The sequence below is a fragment of the Hydra vulgaris genome, chromosome 06 (genome assembly GCF_038396675.1).
Source record: "Hydra vulgaris chromosome 06, alternate assembly HydraT2T_AEP".
Classification (NCBI taxonomy): Eukaryota; Metazoa; Cnidaria; class Hydrozoa; order Anthoathecata; family Hydridae; genus Hydra; species Hydra vulgaris.
This window is the reverse complement of record NC_088925.1, coordinates 18,605,001-18,622,718: the sequence shown is the minus strand read 5'-3', so window position 1 is coordinate 18,622,718 and position 17,718 is coordinate 18,605,001. Positions and strand designations below refer to the sequence as shown.

The following is a 17,718-nucleotide window of genomic DNA, read 5'->3' as shown; positions in this document are numbered from 1 at the left end:
AATAGAGGTGCAGAATTGAAAAACTGTCGAAATTCTTATCGATAAATGCAAGACTTTGGGATGCCAAGGGCTAGCGTTTAGGGAATCAGACAGTGCTAATCAAGGTAACTTTGTTGCAGTTGTGAATCTAATCTCTCGCCACAATCCCACACTAAAAGCATGGATTGAAGATAGAGCCCTTCGTCTCAAAATGAAATGATTAGTTTAATTGCAACTGAATTAAAGAGTAAGATCATTGATGAAATTAATAGCTCCAATTTTTTTTCCGTGATGGCTGACACTACTCCCGATATGTCACATAAGGACTGTAAGAATTGTTTAATGTCCTCAAACAGTTGCATGTTTTCTTCACATCAAGCACAAAAAGATTTAGTCATTTAAAAGAAAAACTTGAAGACATTGACTGTGCAATACAGCTTGTAAACCTGTCTAGAACAAGATGGACCGCACGAGCAAAATCTGTTAAGGCTTTAAATCAGTGTTTAGAAAAGGTTATTGATCTTCTTCAGATCATCTAAAATAATAAGATTTTTGATACTAACACGAGAACTAAGGCAATGGGACTTCTGAAAAAAGTAACAACTTTTGATTTCATTAGTACTCTTTTCTTCATGAAGAATATCATTGAGAAGATAAAAATATTAACAGAAATCTTAGAAAGTCCAAACTTCAATGTCATTGACAGTATTAATGTAATTGAAAGTACTGCCAAGTACATACAAAATATCAGTAACGATACAGATGCCATGAATAATTTGATTGAAAGTGCAGTAATATTTTCTAGGAAATTACACATTGATGCAGAAAACGATTACGAACGACACCATAGATTAATAGCAATGGAGATGAAAGCTTTTTACCGGAAAGAATTCAAAGAGGTCATATACTCTCTAGCCATGGGTTTAACCGAAAACTCGGTAGCATTAAAGGAAATATTTGCTCCTATCACCAAAGTTTTTAGTTTTCCGTTAAATAAAGATAATTTGAGTATTGAAAACTTAACAAAAGCAAACAAACTTTTTCCTCCTGGATACAAGGATTATATTCCAGACGTCCATGTGCTGAAAGGCCAGATGGAAATTTTGATAGATATCTGTTATGAAGAAGGTGATGAAGATTTTAAGTCATCAAGAATACTAGCCAAGACGCTGAAAGACATTTTGTACCATGTTGTGAAGTTAAAGAATATACTGAAACAAGCCCATAAACGATGCATTTTTGTAATCACAGCTGCTTATGGTGTAGCATCAAATGAGCGTTCTTTCAGCCAACTCAAGATTGTAAAATCACTTCTGAAAACAACAATGAGTGACGAGAGATTGGATAGTCTTATGCTACTGAAGTGCGAAAAAGAACTTTGTAAAGGAGTTAACCCCGAACATCTTGTTAAACGATGGGTTCAATTAAAGAAACGTCATATTAAAATCAAACAGCAGACAAAAAATGATAGACTGATGATAAAATATTTTGCGTATAAGTCTTGTAATAAAATAATATTTTCCATATTCCTTTGTATCCATTTCCGTAAAATTTTAAACTGCTATATATGCTGCCAGAATGGTTTGTAAAGTTTATTGGATTTATAAATTGTGTTCTTTTGGATTGATACAATTTCACTATGAATGGATAAAACTTTTAGACGTTTTTTGAATTGAATATTTTGTATATATGTAAAGGAAGTTTTGTTAATAGAAGTTAATAAATACTGATAATTGGCAATTCATGAGAGTGAGTGCAGTGTAGTAAAACAATCAGTAGATTTTGTAAATAGGACAGAAATTGATTTCTTGAATTCTTGAATTATAAAAAATAGTTGTGAAAACTATGTGAAGCAGTTGGAAAAAACAAGGTCTCTTAACCCTCCCCCCCCTGGAATTTTCTCACGCAACGCCCCTGCCTACACCCCTTCCCTATTTAGGACGGCCCTATATATATACTTATATATGCATACATACATATATATATATATATATATATATATATATATATATATATATATATATATATATATATATATATATGTATACATATATATATATATATATACATACATATATATATATATGTATATTTATATATATATAAATATATATATATATGTATATATATATATATATATATATATATATATATTTTTATATATATATTATATATATATAAATATATGTATATATATATACAAAGTTTCTCTTCAGCACAAAATCTATAAATATTCTTATAAAAGTTTTTATAAATTTAGATGGAATATTAATAATTTTGTAGAGACCTTTGTCATAAATTTTTTATCTAGAAGAACCGCACCATTTAAAAAAGATGTCATTATCACTAGAGAAACACAACTTCAAATCTTTTTAAGGAAACTCAAGAAAAAAGGTTTCTTTGATAAGTCCAATTATAATAAAATAGATACTTCAGGCTCTCGTCTAGTCCACATCTATGGTCTTCTAAAATTACATAGGATGATTTCTTCTAACAATAATATAAGTTTTAGACCTATCGTATCATACATTGGTACTTATAATTATCAATTAGCTAAATTTCTTAGAGAACTACTATCTCCACTAATACCTTCGGAATTCTGCACTAAAGATTCTTTCACTTTTTCTAAGAAGTAAACCAAGCTAGCCTTCATAAACATTTCTTAGTATCTTACGATATTACAAGTTTATACACCAATATTCCACTACATGAAACAATAGATATTGCCGTCAGTAGCATTATAAATAGTAAAGTTAATCTTAAAATTAATAAAAGTGGTTTAAAAAAACTCTTTAATTTTGCAACATCTTAAAGTCATTTTCTCCAAAGGACAAATTTATGACCAAATTGATGGTGTTGCTATGGGTTCTCCCTTTGCACCTGTTCTTACTAATCTTTTCATGGGAGATTTTGAAGATAAATGGCTCAAATCATTTGAATGTACAGTCTGTAAATCCTGTTATAGTGGCGAAACTACTGTAAATTCTGTTATATTGGCAAAACTACTACATTAATTTAAAACATTTAAAGACATGAATAATTGAGCACCAAAAAAGGGATAGAAACTCACACATTTATAAACATATTCATTCAAATGAAAGCTGTTTTAATAGTTTTAATCAAGCTAAGTTTTCAATTTTGGATTCGGCCTCCAACAAATTTATATTAAAACTCAAAGAAAGTATGTACATAGAGTGGAAAAAACCCACTATTAATAAAAAATGAACCATGTAATCTAGTTTCTTTTAACATTACCTGTTCTTTTATCTTTTTTAAAACATTTGTTACATTTTTTAATTGGATTTTTAATGTACTTTTTATTATAAGGTCTTTATTAGTTCAACTTAATTTTACAAATTTGATTTAAGCATTTTAATATATTTTAACTGATGGTGGCTATGATATTGTCGAAGCATGTATTTTACAAAATAAATTATTTTAACAAATATTAAAAAAATTGTCTTATTTATTAGAATTTATATATATATATATATATATATATATATATATATATATATATATATATATATATATATATATATATATATATATATATATATATATATATAAATATATATATATATATATATATACATTTAAACAATTTTAAAATGTAGTCTACAAAATAGAAGGCAATGTTAAATGCAATTGTAAATTAGTAGAAAACCTCTCTTCTAGTAATTTATAATTTTTCTGTTCAAAACTTTTTCATTTAACACTGTGTTTCATCAATAAAGACTTATCAGAAACCTGAAATCAGAAAAGGATTTCTGATGAGTCTTTATTGATGAAGCACAGTGTTAAATAAAAATTTTTGTTAAGTGATTTTCTACTAATTGTTAAAAACAAATATGGTCAAACCATTTTGTGAAACAGAACCCAAAAATGCCTTCAGTTTTAGACTGATAAAGATAACGTTGAAGACCTTATTCCTATAAGTAATTTTATCCAGATTACAACCTAGCATTCTATATTTGATAATTTTGGAATAAAGTTTACCTGGATCTTATTTTTATATATTTTTTGTTCATTACATCTTTTTTAAGTTTGTTGATGTTATTAAAAAAAAGTTATAAAAAGTAATCACTTAAGTTTGTTATATAGTTTTTGATTTGGTACCTCAAAACGTTAGGTGCAGCACCTCAAAATGCTAGGTATTTTAAAAGGCGATTTAAAGAAAATTGGATTTATTCTGCGCACGCATCTTTTTAGCACTGTTTTTGAAGTCTTAAGGCAACATTTCTGATAAGGTTCTGCCAACTTATTTTCAGAAGGGCTAGAAATATTTAAAATTATTTTTAAAAATGCGTTAATAGCTTGTAGACTTTTTTTTTTATTTTTTTATTTTTATTATTTCAGTTTACAAAGTCAGTCGTCATACAATAAAATAAACTATTAAAATACCTTTACAAATATATAAATATAGCAGACTAACAATATAAACTAGGTTTCCGAAAGAAGATCACAAGGATCTTGTCATCGGGACCTTATAAAATATAATAAAATATATAGTTTTTTACATCTTTTTTAATATATTTTTTTTACAATAATTGTGAAGTGCAAGGTATTATGAAGAATACATATATATTAATCTTTTACACGAGTTAAACTGTAAATAATATAAACTAGCAAAATATTGTAAACAATATAAAATACAAAACGTGATAAAAAATAAAAAAGTTCACAAGTTAAGTTAAAATAACAAGAAATTAAATTTTTTCAAGTGATTAGTAATATTGTAAAATGTTATCTTGTGAAAAAATAAAATTTTTTGCTTTGTTTTTAAAAAGATGAAGAGAATTAGTTAGATCAAAATCAAAATTTGGCAGAACAAGTTTATTCCACAGGTGTGGCGCACGATAGGCAACACAGAATTGATTAAAATTTATGTGACAAAAAGGTTTTTTTTTAAAATTTATATTTCTAAGTTCGTATTTGTTGGTTGGTTTTAAATTGAAGAGATCTTTAAAGACTTGAGGAGATAGATTGTTTTTCCACATATAAACAAAACATCAAGTTTTCAAGACGTTGAGTTCAAATATATTTAAAATTCTTATTTCAATAAAGTAAGGTTTACAATGAGAAAAACGATCAGCAAAGACTTAGACTTTTTTCAAGGTCTTCGTAACTTAGAATATTTTTTAAGGATTACATGTAATATTTTTTGATTTATGACTTAACATTATATTCTTTATTCAAATTATTCAAAGCTTTCAGAATTTAATTAAGAAAATCAAGTTCTATGTTGGTTTATATCCAACCTAAATTTCTGAGGTCTTTTTACCTGTAAAGATTTATTTTGATTTCTATTGCAAATTATTTTTAAAATTTCCATCGCAAACCGTAACTTTAAAATAACGAGTTACAAAATTTTATCAGGGCGTATACCGGTATATATAGATCAGGGCGTATACCGGTATATATAGACCGGTATATATAAACCGGTATATGCCCGTTTTATTTTTTATACCACGGTTCATGCAAACGTTTCTAAGATAAACAAATCTTTGTCCTCAACAACTTAAAAACAATTGAAAAGTGATTTAATAACAGTTACATGGTAAAAGATTATTTATATTTGAATATTTTCAAATTATGTTTAAGATTATGTTTAGTTATGTTGTAATATACACGGTGTAGCTGTGCTGTAAAATTTACAAGACTATATCAATTGTTATTTTATTAGTGTTGTACTTAAGTTCCAGTTATACTTGAAGAATGTACTATAGCACGTGCTAAGTTCTTTAACTTATAACTGGAACTTTTTTTGTTTAAAATTTTTGTTTGATTGTTAAATAACCTAAATTATCCACATTATATTTGTATTGGTTGAAATAATTTTGATTTTTATAGTACTGTAGCGAGTAAAGTCAAAAAGGTTAGTAATAATATTTAAAAATAGAATATATTTAATGTTTTAATTATTAAAGTTAAATTAATAGTTGAAACAAATAGTTGAGCACTTTTATAACCTATTGTAATGTTTGTTAAAATCAGATTTTATTTTTTATTTATTAGTATATTCTATTTATTGCCAACAAAATAAGTGCATCCTTTAAATAATATTTATTTTAAACATATGCAGAATTTTTGCATTGCTATCAAATGAGAAGAACTATTGCAGAAGATTCTGAATGGTAATATTTTCTATTAAAATTTTTTGTTTCTACAAACATACATAAGATAAAAACTAATAGAAGTTAATAAAACAAATATAGAAAATAACTTAATAATATCTTAAATTTAACATTTTATTACCATTTATATACATGTCATGTTACCTGGTGATGCATAAGTAATGTTATGATTTGTTTAATGATTAACTTATCTTTCTGATTTTATATAATGTTGGCCTTTACAAGCATTTAAATTATAGTTTGGAAATATGTTCACATTATGTTTTGAAAATAATATTTTTCAAATGATGCCTGTTGTTTGCTTTGCTATGGTATGCTCTTTCCATAGTATTTTCCATAATTTTTTTTTATTATATCAGGTCCCAGTGGCCTCACTGGATTTTGGCTTGAGGCCAATATCCAAAAAAATTACTTTTTTTGGATATTGGCCTCAAGCTCTTGGATAGCTCTTGACATATTAACATACACATAAGACTTTAAACAAGTTGCATTAGCTGCAACTTGTTTGTCATTTTCAAAAAAAAAATGGTTCAATAATCCTTTCTGAAGTTATTCCAAACACTATAATATGCATTTCAGTGTGTGCATTTAAATTATTATTATTATTATTATATATATTAATTGGATACTTCAAAATACTCCAACCAAATTTGTATTACTAAATCCTGATCATGTGCTTTTTAACTGTTACTTTGTAACAATAAAAATATCATAACACAATAAATTTAAGAGTGTTTTCAAATTTATACTGTATGTTGGTTTTAATAAAGTTTTACCATAAAAGTTGACATCACATTCCTTAGCAGACATGCTTTGCTTAAAATCACCTAATTATATTTGTGTGTACTTTCAAAAATAAATTTTTTTGTACTTTGTAATTTTTGTTTTTGCAGGAATGTATTGATAAACAACTTATCTTTGACTAAAATTGATTTAAAATACTTCTTGTTGAAACAAGTTTTATTAGATACTTATGATTTAGAATAACGTGTATGATCATGTATTGCTATACCAGTGAGATACCATAGTATTTCCATAGGACATGTTTTGAGAAAATCAATTTTAAAGTTTTAAGGTATCTTTCATACTGTATCAAACAAAAGCATAGCCACTAAAAAATTGACACAACTTTAAGAGTGTTTATCAAATTTTATATATATATATATATATATATATATATATATATATATATATATATATATATATATATATATATATATATAGAAAACATTTTTCCAGGCACTCCTTCTTGTAGAGTTCAGGATTTATTGCCTTTTAGGTTATAGATAGCATTTTTTGTTGCAGCTACATATTGCTTGCCAAATCCAACAAAATTATCCAGCTTTGTATATTTATATTTATCGCTTACAGCTTCACATTTAATGCCAGCATAAATCTGTGACCAGGTATTTATCTAAAGTTTAATTTGACATAAGTTTCATCATCAAGAAATAGACAGCCATTGAACTTTATCAGAATGTTGTTGTACAGTTTTCTCACTCATGTTTTGATATATTTTCAGTAAGGTTAGGACATTTTATTTTGCAATAAGAGTGAGTACCATAAAAAATCTTTACTTTTTGTGCAAAAAGTAGAGATCTATTGAATCCATTTGTTCTTTCATAGTCAAGCAATTAAGATCTGCAAGTATAAATGACAATGAGCTATGCAGTTGTCTCACTCCTGTTAATTAACCCTAAGTTGTAACTAAGGGCTCTTTATGTAGCCTCAACAATGCGCACCAAAAGCATTAGCAGGGACCATCCATGTGCTACATGACACTGTTAATACTTTGATATTTTGCAGCTGCTGATGGAATCAGCCTCTCTGAGAGCTACCACAGTGTTTGGAAAACCGTACAACCAGCCGGCCTCAGAACCATTAAACTGTATTTTAAAGCTGTACTCTTATTAGGAGATAGTAGGAAGAGTTGCATAGCCATTATCATGGAGGCACAAGCAACAACCTATGAGTAGAGTCAAAATCAAGCATTCATCATCCTAGGCAGGAAGCAATATAACACAGTTTTGCATCTATGCCAGCCTATTAGATGAAGAAAGGGTTAGAGGCTGTTTAGCAGAACTATTCTGCTTATTCCTAAAGTCTTTGCCTACCTTTATTTAAAAATTGATCTTCTACAAGACAGTAGCTGGATGCAGTTAACATCTGCCCTAGATGAGTATTCTTATTAAGACACCATCTCAAACATTTCTCAACCAAAAACCCTAAGGTAGGGGATTTTTGCGTGGGATTTAGTTTCTCCTTGTTTTTTCCTAAAAAAAGTAAAAAACCCTACATGGCAGTAAAGCATGGGGGCAGGTAGTACTGGGTTACATGATACCAGTAGTAGGGTGATCTTGCTGATCTTGAACCTGACCAGTTCTTGGGTCAACTCTTGAACTCTTGAAACAAGAAGAAAAAGAGGAGTTCTAAAACAATTATCTAAATTTTTAATGACTATGAAAAAGCAAAACTAATAAACAAACCAATTTTTTAATCTGGCTAAAGAATAACAGAAAATTAAATGAGATATTCAAAAGAAATCACAAGATGTAACCCAAGATACAATTTCTTAACAAAAGCACTCATGTAACAATTTTACAAAAGAAGCCATTGTAACAAAAAACATAAATAAGTTCAAAACTGAAAAAGATTTAGCAAAAAACAATTAGAAAAGTTGTGAGGTTGTCATTCTCCTCTTTTTTATGTAGGAGAATTGAAAATTTTAGTTTTAATTAGTTTAGCGCCAGGCTCTCCTACAGGAAAATTGGAAGAATGCAATAAAAATAGGATTAAAGAATCATGCTGTTATTGTATGCAAGACATACTCACTTGTTTTCCAGTCACAGTGAAACTATTATTGCTCTACTAACTACTGCTAGTATTATTACATTATAGGTTTTAGGGGGCATACAAAACATTTCTATATATTTTATTATTGCTTTAAAATCTATATGAGTTTGAGTTTGATATATTCAGTAACAAAATTAATACAATTTGACTGCAATAATGCTGTAACAATAATAAAAAATATAAATTTATATATTTAATTCTTAAATAATTAATTTAATAAAGAGACTTTTCCAGGAGTCACTATGCTGATTTAACAGTTTATCACATCGAAATCCAATCTTTAAATGTATTCAAAGTTGGAGCGTTTACAGTGTGCTGTGTGAGAGAGTTCCAATGGACCACAACTCTGTTTGTGAAAAAGTTTGATCTCTCCTCACATCCTCTTACGAATTGATAGTCGAGCTGCTTGTTATAGCTGCACAGGTTGTACACTTCAAGCTCAATTAGTTGATGCTGTTGGACCAAAAAATAAAATTTGTCAATGTTGTTAATGAAAATCTTGAATTATTTGATTATATCTTCAGGTAAGCGACATTCTTTTAGGGTGGTAAGTTTGAGTATCTGCAGGCGCTTTATTTTATCCAAATGACTGATAGATGATATTGTCTTAGAAACATGGTCTTGAACATCCTCAAGTAACTTAATGTCTGTTTTGAGATATGAGGACCAAGCTTGAATGGCGAATTCTAGATGTGACAAAACATACGTTATATAGAGTGAGCGTCACAAAGTTAAGTTTCTACTGTGTAAAGCATTTTTTAGCCTTCCTAACATGCAATTGGCTGTGGATGCTGCTTTTTCAACTTGTGCCCTGACTTTCAGGTTGTTTGAGATAAGAATTTCAAGGTCACATTTAATAGTTGTAGTTGTAATTGTGTGGTCCATGCCTTCGACAATTTCTATCAAATACTCATGTGATAAACACCTTTCTTAAAAATGGGAGTAATGTTTGATTTTTTCCAATGATTAATTAAATATATTTAGTATTGCATTAAAATATCTTGTTTTGTAATCTAATTGTGTATGCGGTGTGGTAACCAAGATATAAATTTTATGGCCATGTTTTTTTGTTGTTGAAAATTAACTTAGTGAGTTGGCTGGAGTTTCAGTTCAAAAAATAAAAAAATGAAAGATCCCTGATTATTAAGGAAAATATATGTATATGTATATGTATATATATATATATATATATATATATATATATATATATATATATATATATATATATATATATATATATATATATATATATATATGTATATATATATATATATATATATATATATATATATATATGTATATATATATATATATATATATATATATATATATATATATATATATAAATATATATATGTATATATTTATATATTTAGAGGCACTTCGTTGCATGTTTATTTATTTGTCAGTTGATGTAGCATCACTCCTTGCATGATCACCTATTTGTCAGTCAATGTAGCAACACTCCTCACATGTTTTACCTATTTGTCAGTCCATGTACCAGCACTCCTTGCATGTGCTACTTATTTGTCAGTCGATGTATGTAAACAGTAAAAAAATAAAACTAAAAACATTCAGAATGTTTTTATTTAACAAAAAAAAAAAAAAAATCCATCTAAGTTTTTAATTTAATCTATTAATTTGAGCTTTTGTAGTTTTGTGGCTCTTAACGAAACAAAGAGTCATTATGAGTCATTTATTTATTTATGCATATATCTACACACACATATATATATATGTATGTATGTATATATATGTATATATATATACTTACATATACATGTATATACATATATATATATTTTTATATATATGTATGTTTACGCACATGTGTGTAAACATATATATATATATATATGTATATATGTTTATTTATGTATATGTATATATTTACACACATACATATTTATGTATATATATATATATATATATTTATATATATCTATATATCTATATATATATACATATATATATGTATATATATATATATATATATATATATATATATATATATATATATATATATATATATATATATGTATGTATATATATCTGTATCTATCTATATATATACATATATATATATATATATATATATATATATATATATATATATATATATATATATATATATATATATATATATATATATATATATATATATATATATATATATATATATATGTTACATACATGTGTTTACACACATGTATGTAACATATATACATATGTATATGTATATTTGTTTACACACAAATATACATACAAACATACATGTATATAAATTTTCTTTTTTTAAAGGAATTTAGCTACTATCCCAGATTTAACAAAGTTATGTCTTTCAAGTATAGTAAAGAATTTTGCAAGTAATGCTTTATATGTTGTCATTTTTTTAAAGCAATAATAATCTATTTTATTACGGAGTATTATTTAATCATATGTCAATATAGCATTCTACCAATAATGTAATAATATGTTCTATTTTATATGTTATTTAAAAAATAGATCGTCATAAATTTTCCCACCAAAAATAATTTTGAAGCAGTCAAAAAACATAACTTACTTAAAGTTATATTTTTGATTTTTTTTTTTTTTTCAAACATCTTCGCTTCCAATAAGGCTGCAAGCAACCACTAATTAAAGTTGAAAGTTACTGGAAGAGAAAAAATGAAGATTATCGAGCAAGATAACGATTGACGGACAACTTAAAGGATTGCAAATTATATGAAACAGAAAAGTAAGATGGAGGAAGCGAATTCCAAAGAGCCGATGCTCTAGGAAAAAAACTAGAAGAATAAGCATTTTTAGAGCACTTTGGAACAGTCACAGAAAAAGGATGAGACTTATTTAAATGACAAGTAACACAAGAATCAATTTTAGTAGGTGGCACAAGAGGCGCAAGCTCTTTAGTGCAGTGCCCATTAGAGTATTTGTAAAAAAGACAAAGAGAAGCAACATTACGACGATGTGATAATGGTTAGAGGTTAGCTGCAAGAGCAGGTCCAACTATGTTTACAATGCGTTTTTGCACCTTGTCTAAATGAGAAAGGGCATCATTAGAAGATCCACCCCAGATATGGCAACAGTATTCCATACAAGGCTGAATTTGAGATTTATAGAGTTAGAGAATAGAATCCGAAGTAAAAAAGTGTCGAGCTCGATAAAGGGATGCAACCTTAGCAGATGCTAATTTTGCAAATGATTTGATATATGGTTTCCAAGAAAGATCGGAAGTAAGAAATAATCCTAGAAGATGAAGATTAGATGACTCATTGAGTACATCACCGTTCATAAATATAGGAAGATCTAACTTATTGCGATTACAATTGGCTGAAAAAAATTGAGTTTTATCTGTATTGAAGTTCACCAGCCACTGTGAGCCCCATTCTGTAGCAGAAGTGAGATCTTTTTCAAGCTCAAATGCCCCCTCCAAGCAATCAGAGAGTGTTGGTTACTTATCACAACAAGAATAAATGGGAGTTTCATCACCAAACAATGCCACCTTAGATGTGAGAACATCTGGAAGATCGTTAATGTAAATTAAAAAGAGTATAGGGCCAAAGATAGAACCTTGAAGAACCCCTGAAGTTACAAAATAAGAAGAAGAGTGCTGTCCATCGACGACAACTTTTATACTACGATTGGAAAGTTAGGATTCAATAATCTTAAAGATGTTGCCAGATACCCCATAAGAAAAAAGCTTATGGAGAAGACCAGCATGCCAAACTTTATCAAAAGCTTTTGAAATGTCATGAGCAATGGCCTTAACCTCTCCACCTTTATCTAATGCACAATAAAACCTATTGGTTATTACTGTTAGCAAATCAGCTGTAGAATGAGAAGATCGAAATCCATATTGATGGTCAGAAAGTAAGTTATTAGATTCAAGATGAGAAATTAAATGTTTGTTAATTAAAGATTCAAAAACCTTGCTTATGATAGGAAGAAGACTTATGGGACGGTAGTTAGACTAATAAGATTGCTCTCCAGAATTTTTGAAGATAGGGATAACAGATGCCGCTTTCCAGCAGGCTGGAAAACAAGACTCTGATAAGCACTTGTTGAATAGTTTTGAGAGTATAGACAACAGCTCCGGAGAACACTTCTGCAAGACAATAACAGGTATGTTGTCCGGGCCACAAGCTGTAGAAGAGTCTAGGCAGGAAATCAATTTAGATACAGAAGCTGGAGTGATACAAATGTCAAGCAATGGATCAACCTGTTTGTTGGCAATATCAGGTAGAATGCAACTAGTGGAATCAAGAGATGATATTGATGAAAAGTTTTTAGCGAACAATTCAGCTTTGTCTTTAGGTGAGGTGACAAAGTCTGAACCATACAAGAGAGGTGGAGTTAAAGATTTGCCCTTATTATTAATATTATTAAAGATTCTCCAGATGTCACGAGAGCCTAATTTTTGAGATGAGATGCGAGATTTCATGATCTGAGAATAGCGGGCTTTGGCGTTAGACAAAACCTTTTTACAATGGTTTCTAGCAGTAATAAACAGGGATCTGTTTTCTGGAGAATTGTTTTGCTTATAGTTTCGATTGGCAATCACAGCAGCACAGTGTGAGGAAAACCATAGAGAAGAGTGAGGCTTGACCTAGAATTCTTGAGAGGGAACAAAAGATTCCATGCCATCCTGAGTCCACGAAGTTATGTAAGAAGCACATTGGTCGACAGGAAAACAAAAGATTTCTACCCAAGGGCCATCACGAAGAAAATCACGGAAAGAATCCCAGTCAGCTTTAAGGTAGTCGTAAGAGGTATGATAATAGGGGGATTCAGGTGATAAAGAAGAATGAGATATTAGTTTTAGAGAGATCAAACTGTGATCAGAAGCACCTAAGGGTGAATGTGGAGAAACTGAGCACTGACTGGGATTAGAAACAAGACATAAGTCAAGTAGAGGAGGTAAATGATTCGAGTTGTCTGGAAAGCGATTTGGAAAGTTGACTATTTGAGCTAGGGATTGAGAAAGGCAAAAGTTGTGGGCTTTAATGCCTGCAGAATCACTGACACTAAAGCCAAGCCATTCACAGTGGTGAGCATTTAAGTCACCAACAACAACTATATTAGCTTATGGATAAAGAAATTGGGCTTGGTCAATATGATCAAAAATAACATCAAAAAGAGTGCAGTCTTGAGATGAAGGAGAGCGGTATAGAACAAAAATAAAGGCAATAGAGTGAAGTGGTGCTAAATAAAAGCACATAAAAGAATAGTCTGTGGATTCACACCTAGTTTCACGACAAATAGGTGAATTCTTACGAATGTAAATGCCCTGGCCAAGCATGTGAGTATTGGAGTCTTTACGAATTAAAGGAAGATAACCATCAACACTAAGATTGCAAGATGAGATAACTGAACTTAAATTAGTCTCTCAAAGAGCAAGTTGGTCTGGTGAACTTTGCAAGAGATAAGACTCAACTGAAGAAAAGTTACTTCGAAGACCATGAATATTAATGAATGATAGGTTTAGAGAACTTGATGATGATGATGGTTTTTTGTGTTTTATAGTTTTGAGAGCTACCACAGAGTTCGGGAAACCTGACTACCAGCCGGCCTCAGAACCATAAAACTGAGTTTTAGAGCTGCATCTTATTAGAAGATAATAGAATGAGTTGCCTAGTCATAAAAACAGAGGCGCATGCAAAACCCATGCATTGAGTCAAGAAAATCCAGCACTCAACATCCTAAACTGGAAACAATGTATTAAAAATACATCTGCCCCAGCCTAATAGATGAAGAAGGGGTGTGAGGCTGGTTAACAGATGGAATCTGTTTACCCCTTAAGTCTTTGCCTAGGAGGTCTTTTTTTAATTATATTAATAATTATAAATTTATATGTATATTAATAATTATGTATATATATATATATATATATATATATATATATATATATATATATATATATATATATATATATATATATATATATACCATAAAGCATAGAAACAAGATCGGCAATTTTTTCCTGACCTCAAACACTTTCAGTTCGGCAGTTAGGTTGGCATTGCCGAATGCTGACCCTAATTCCGAGAGTTGTATATATATTAATAATTATATATATATATTAATAATTATATATATATATATATATTATTAATTGTATATATATATATATTTAAATATATATATATATATTTATATATATTTGCTCTTGCTTGGTCATTTTACAATTGTCAGGTCAGTTTTAGGTTTTTGAAAAAAAAATTATTTGTAAGACTGGAAAAACTTTTTTTATTATTTAATAGTCTGCCTGCCCCAAATAAACCCTCAGTATGTAGCTGCACTTCCTTATGGCTATAAGATAATTGATGTAGCAACACTCCCATGTAGTAGCAAGGTATAAGATAGTTGACATAGCAATACTCTGCGCTAGTGATTCTTCCCGGGAATTTGTTCCCGGGAAATTCCAGGGAGAAATTTTATTCCAATTTCCCGGATTCCCGGGAAATTTTTTTCGGGATCCCGGGATTTTTGTACACACTTTTTTTAACTTTCCCGCCAAAGTCAGAATTTTTTGTTTTCCGGACCATAAGAAATATTGCTTATTTATATTGTTTACATATTAAAATTTATCGCAGCGCATTGGGAATTTTTAAAAAAATGTCCTTAAATCTTAAAACTTCGAAGGTTTGGAGTTATTTTGATCTTAAAAATACAGACGAGGCACAATGCAAACATTGTACAAAAATATTACTATGCAAAGGTGGTTCCACTGTTGGATTGAAGAGGCATTTAGAAAAAATCCATAATATTATTTTAAATAAAGAAGAAGAACCATCAACTAAAAAACGTTGTGTTCAATTAACAATTGATTCCAAAATTGATGACAAAAAAAGTTTCATTGGGAGAACGATTGGCTCGTTTTGCTGCGATTGATGGTTTTTCTATTAATGCAATAACTGAATCAGATCAAATTCGTGAGTTGCTTCGTGATAAAGGCTTCACTCTTCCTAAATCGAAAACAGATATCATGAATCTTATATATATATATTATTTGGAAATAGTCGAAGAAAATAAAAAAAAGATACTCAAAATAAAAGAAAAAAAATGCAAGTTTAGTATAGATTTGGATGAATATTCAAAACATGGCAGAAGATTTATGAATATAAATCTTCACTTTAATGAAGGCTTTATTAATCTTGGATTAGAGCGAATGTTAAGATCGCACAATTCAAATGATTGCCTAGAACTACTCATCAAAAAATTAAACATGTTTAATGTAAGTCTTACAAATGATGTAGTTTGCATAACAACTGATGGTGCTTCTGTTGATGGAAAAATTAGGATATACTTCGCCTTCTGAATATCAACTTTGTTTTGCACACGCAATACATTTAGCCATTGTTGATGTAATATATAAAAAAAAAGGTAAAAATAATAATCAAAGTACTAATGACCAAGATATTGAAGATGATGTCTTTGATGATGACGATGATTATGATGAGGAGGAGGATCAGCAAAATGAAATTAGTGACCAAGTTCCTGATCTTGTTCCTGAGCTTCATAAAGTTCTTGTTAAAGTTAGAAAAATAGTTGTAACTTTTAAAAGATCTCCTTTAAAAATGGATTCTTTAAAGCGTTATTCTAAAAATGAATTTTAACAAGAGCTAGTGCTAATTTTGGATTCAAAAACTCATTGGAATTCAATGTTGACCATGATTCAAAGATTTATTAAAGTTAAAAAAGCAGTTTTTAAATCTCTCGTGGATTTCAGTTTAGAAAACCTAATGTTGTCTGATGATGAACTTACAGTAATTGAAAATTTAGCAAAAAGTCTGGAACTTATTGTCTTAGGTTCTGAAATGATTTGCAGAAGGGAAGCAACTTTATTAACAGCTGATGACACATTAAAATTTATGGTTAAAGAACTTGATGTTCAAGATTGCTACCTAGCAAAAGATCTTAAAAATGCTTTAATTGAAAGAATATGTCAAAGAAGAAAAAAAGATCTTGTTGGTTTACTAAAATTTTTAGATAATCCACAATCTTCAAAAAGTGATATAGATGATGACTTATTTAGCATGCCATCTAAAGCAGTTATGATAAATTTAGCGATTGAAATAGCTGGTCGACTTTTTCCCATAATTGAAAATATAGCAAAAGAAAAAGATAGCGATAGAAAACTTAACAATAGTATTATTGATATAAATCAGTTATCTGAATCTATGGCTGCCAGATTAGAAAAATTTGTAAAAAAAAAAGATGTTTTTGAAGTCAAGTGCAATAAATCAATTATGTGTCAAGAATTCAATCTGTTTGAAGCTACTAATAAAAGATCGCATAACTTAGATATGCTTTATAATGCGCTTTTAACTATTCGTCCTTCCAGTGTAAAAGCTGAAAGGGTGTTTAGTTCAACTGGATTTTTTTTTACCAACTATAGAACTAGATTGATCGACATTCATCTCGATGCACTGGTTTTTCTCAGAAGTCACTTTAAAGTTGTAAACAGTTACAAAAAATAAATAGAAAAATAGAAAGGTGTATTTAGTTATTTATATTTTCTCTGATGAAGATTTTCCCGGGAATTTCCCGGGATCCCGGGAACAATTTAACTAATTCCCGCTATCCGGGAATGGAAAAAGTCTGGGAAATCGCAATCCCTACTCTGCGCATGTTATACAGAAAAAAAATAATAAAAATCAATCATTGAGAATTTTATTTTTAAAAAGATGAAATAAAAACATTCAGAATATTTTTAAAAACGTTCTAGCCTTTTAATTTGCTCTTTTTG

The 17,718-nt window shown here is 29.0% G+C and overlaps 2 protein-coding genes across 2 annotated transcripts in view; both read left to right on the top strand.

Annotated features, from left to right (window-relative positions):
• The first annotated feature begins 557 nt into the window (after positions 1-557).
• Positions 558-2,993, top strand: LOC136081253 (uncharacterized). The gene is made up of 2 exons (XM_065798554.1): positions 558-1,482; positions 2,794-2,993. The coding sequence occupies exons 1-2, from the start codon at positions 558-560 to the stop codon at positions 2,991-2,993; spliced, it is 1,125 nt and encodes a 374-aa protein (XP_065654626.1).
• A 2,441-nt stretch (positions 2,994-5,434) lies between these two features.
• Positions 5,435-17,718, top strand: part of LOC100211805 (dynein regulatory complex subunit 5) — a 47,622-nt gene continuing 35,338 nt past the window's right edge. Inside the window, exons 1-4 of the mRNA XM_065799446.1 lie at positions 5,435-5,539; positions 5,833-5,857; positions 6,065-6,116; positions 11,271-11,335. Of these exons, the coding sequence (XP_065655518.1) occupies positions 6,085-6,116; positions 11,271-11,335 (97 nt within the window). The 5' untranslated portion in view covers positions 5,435-5,539; positions 5,833-5,857; positions 6,065-6,084. The remainder of the gene's footprint in view (positions 5,540-5,832; positions 5,858-6,064; positions 6,117-11,270; positions 11,336-17,718) is intronic.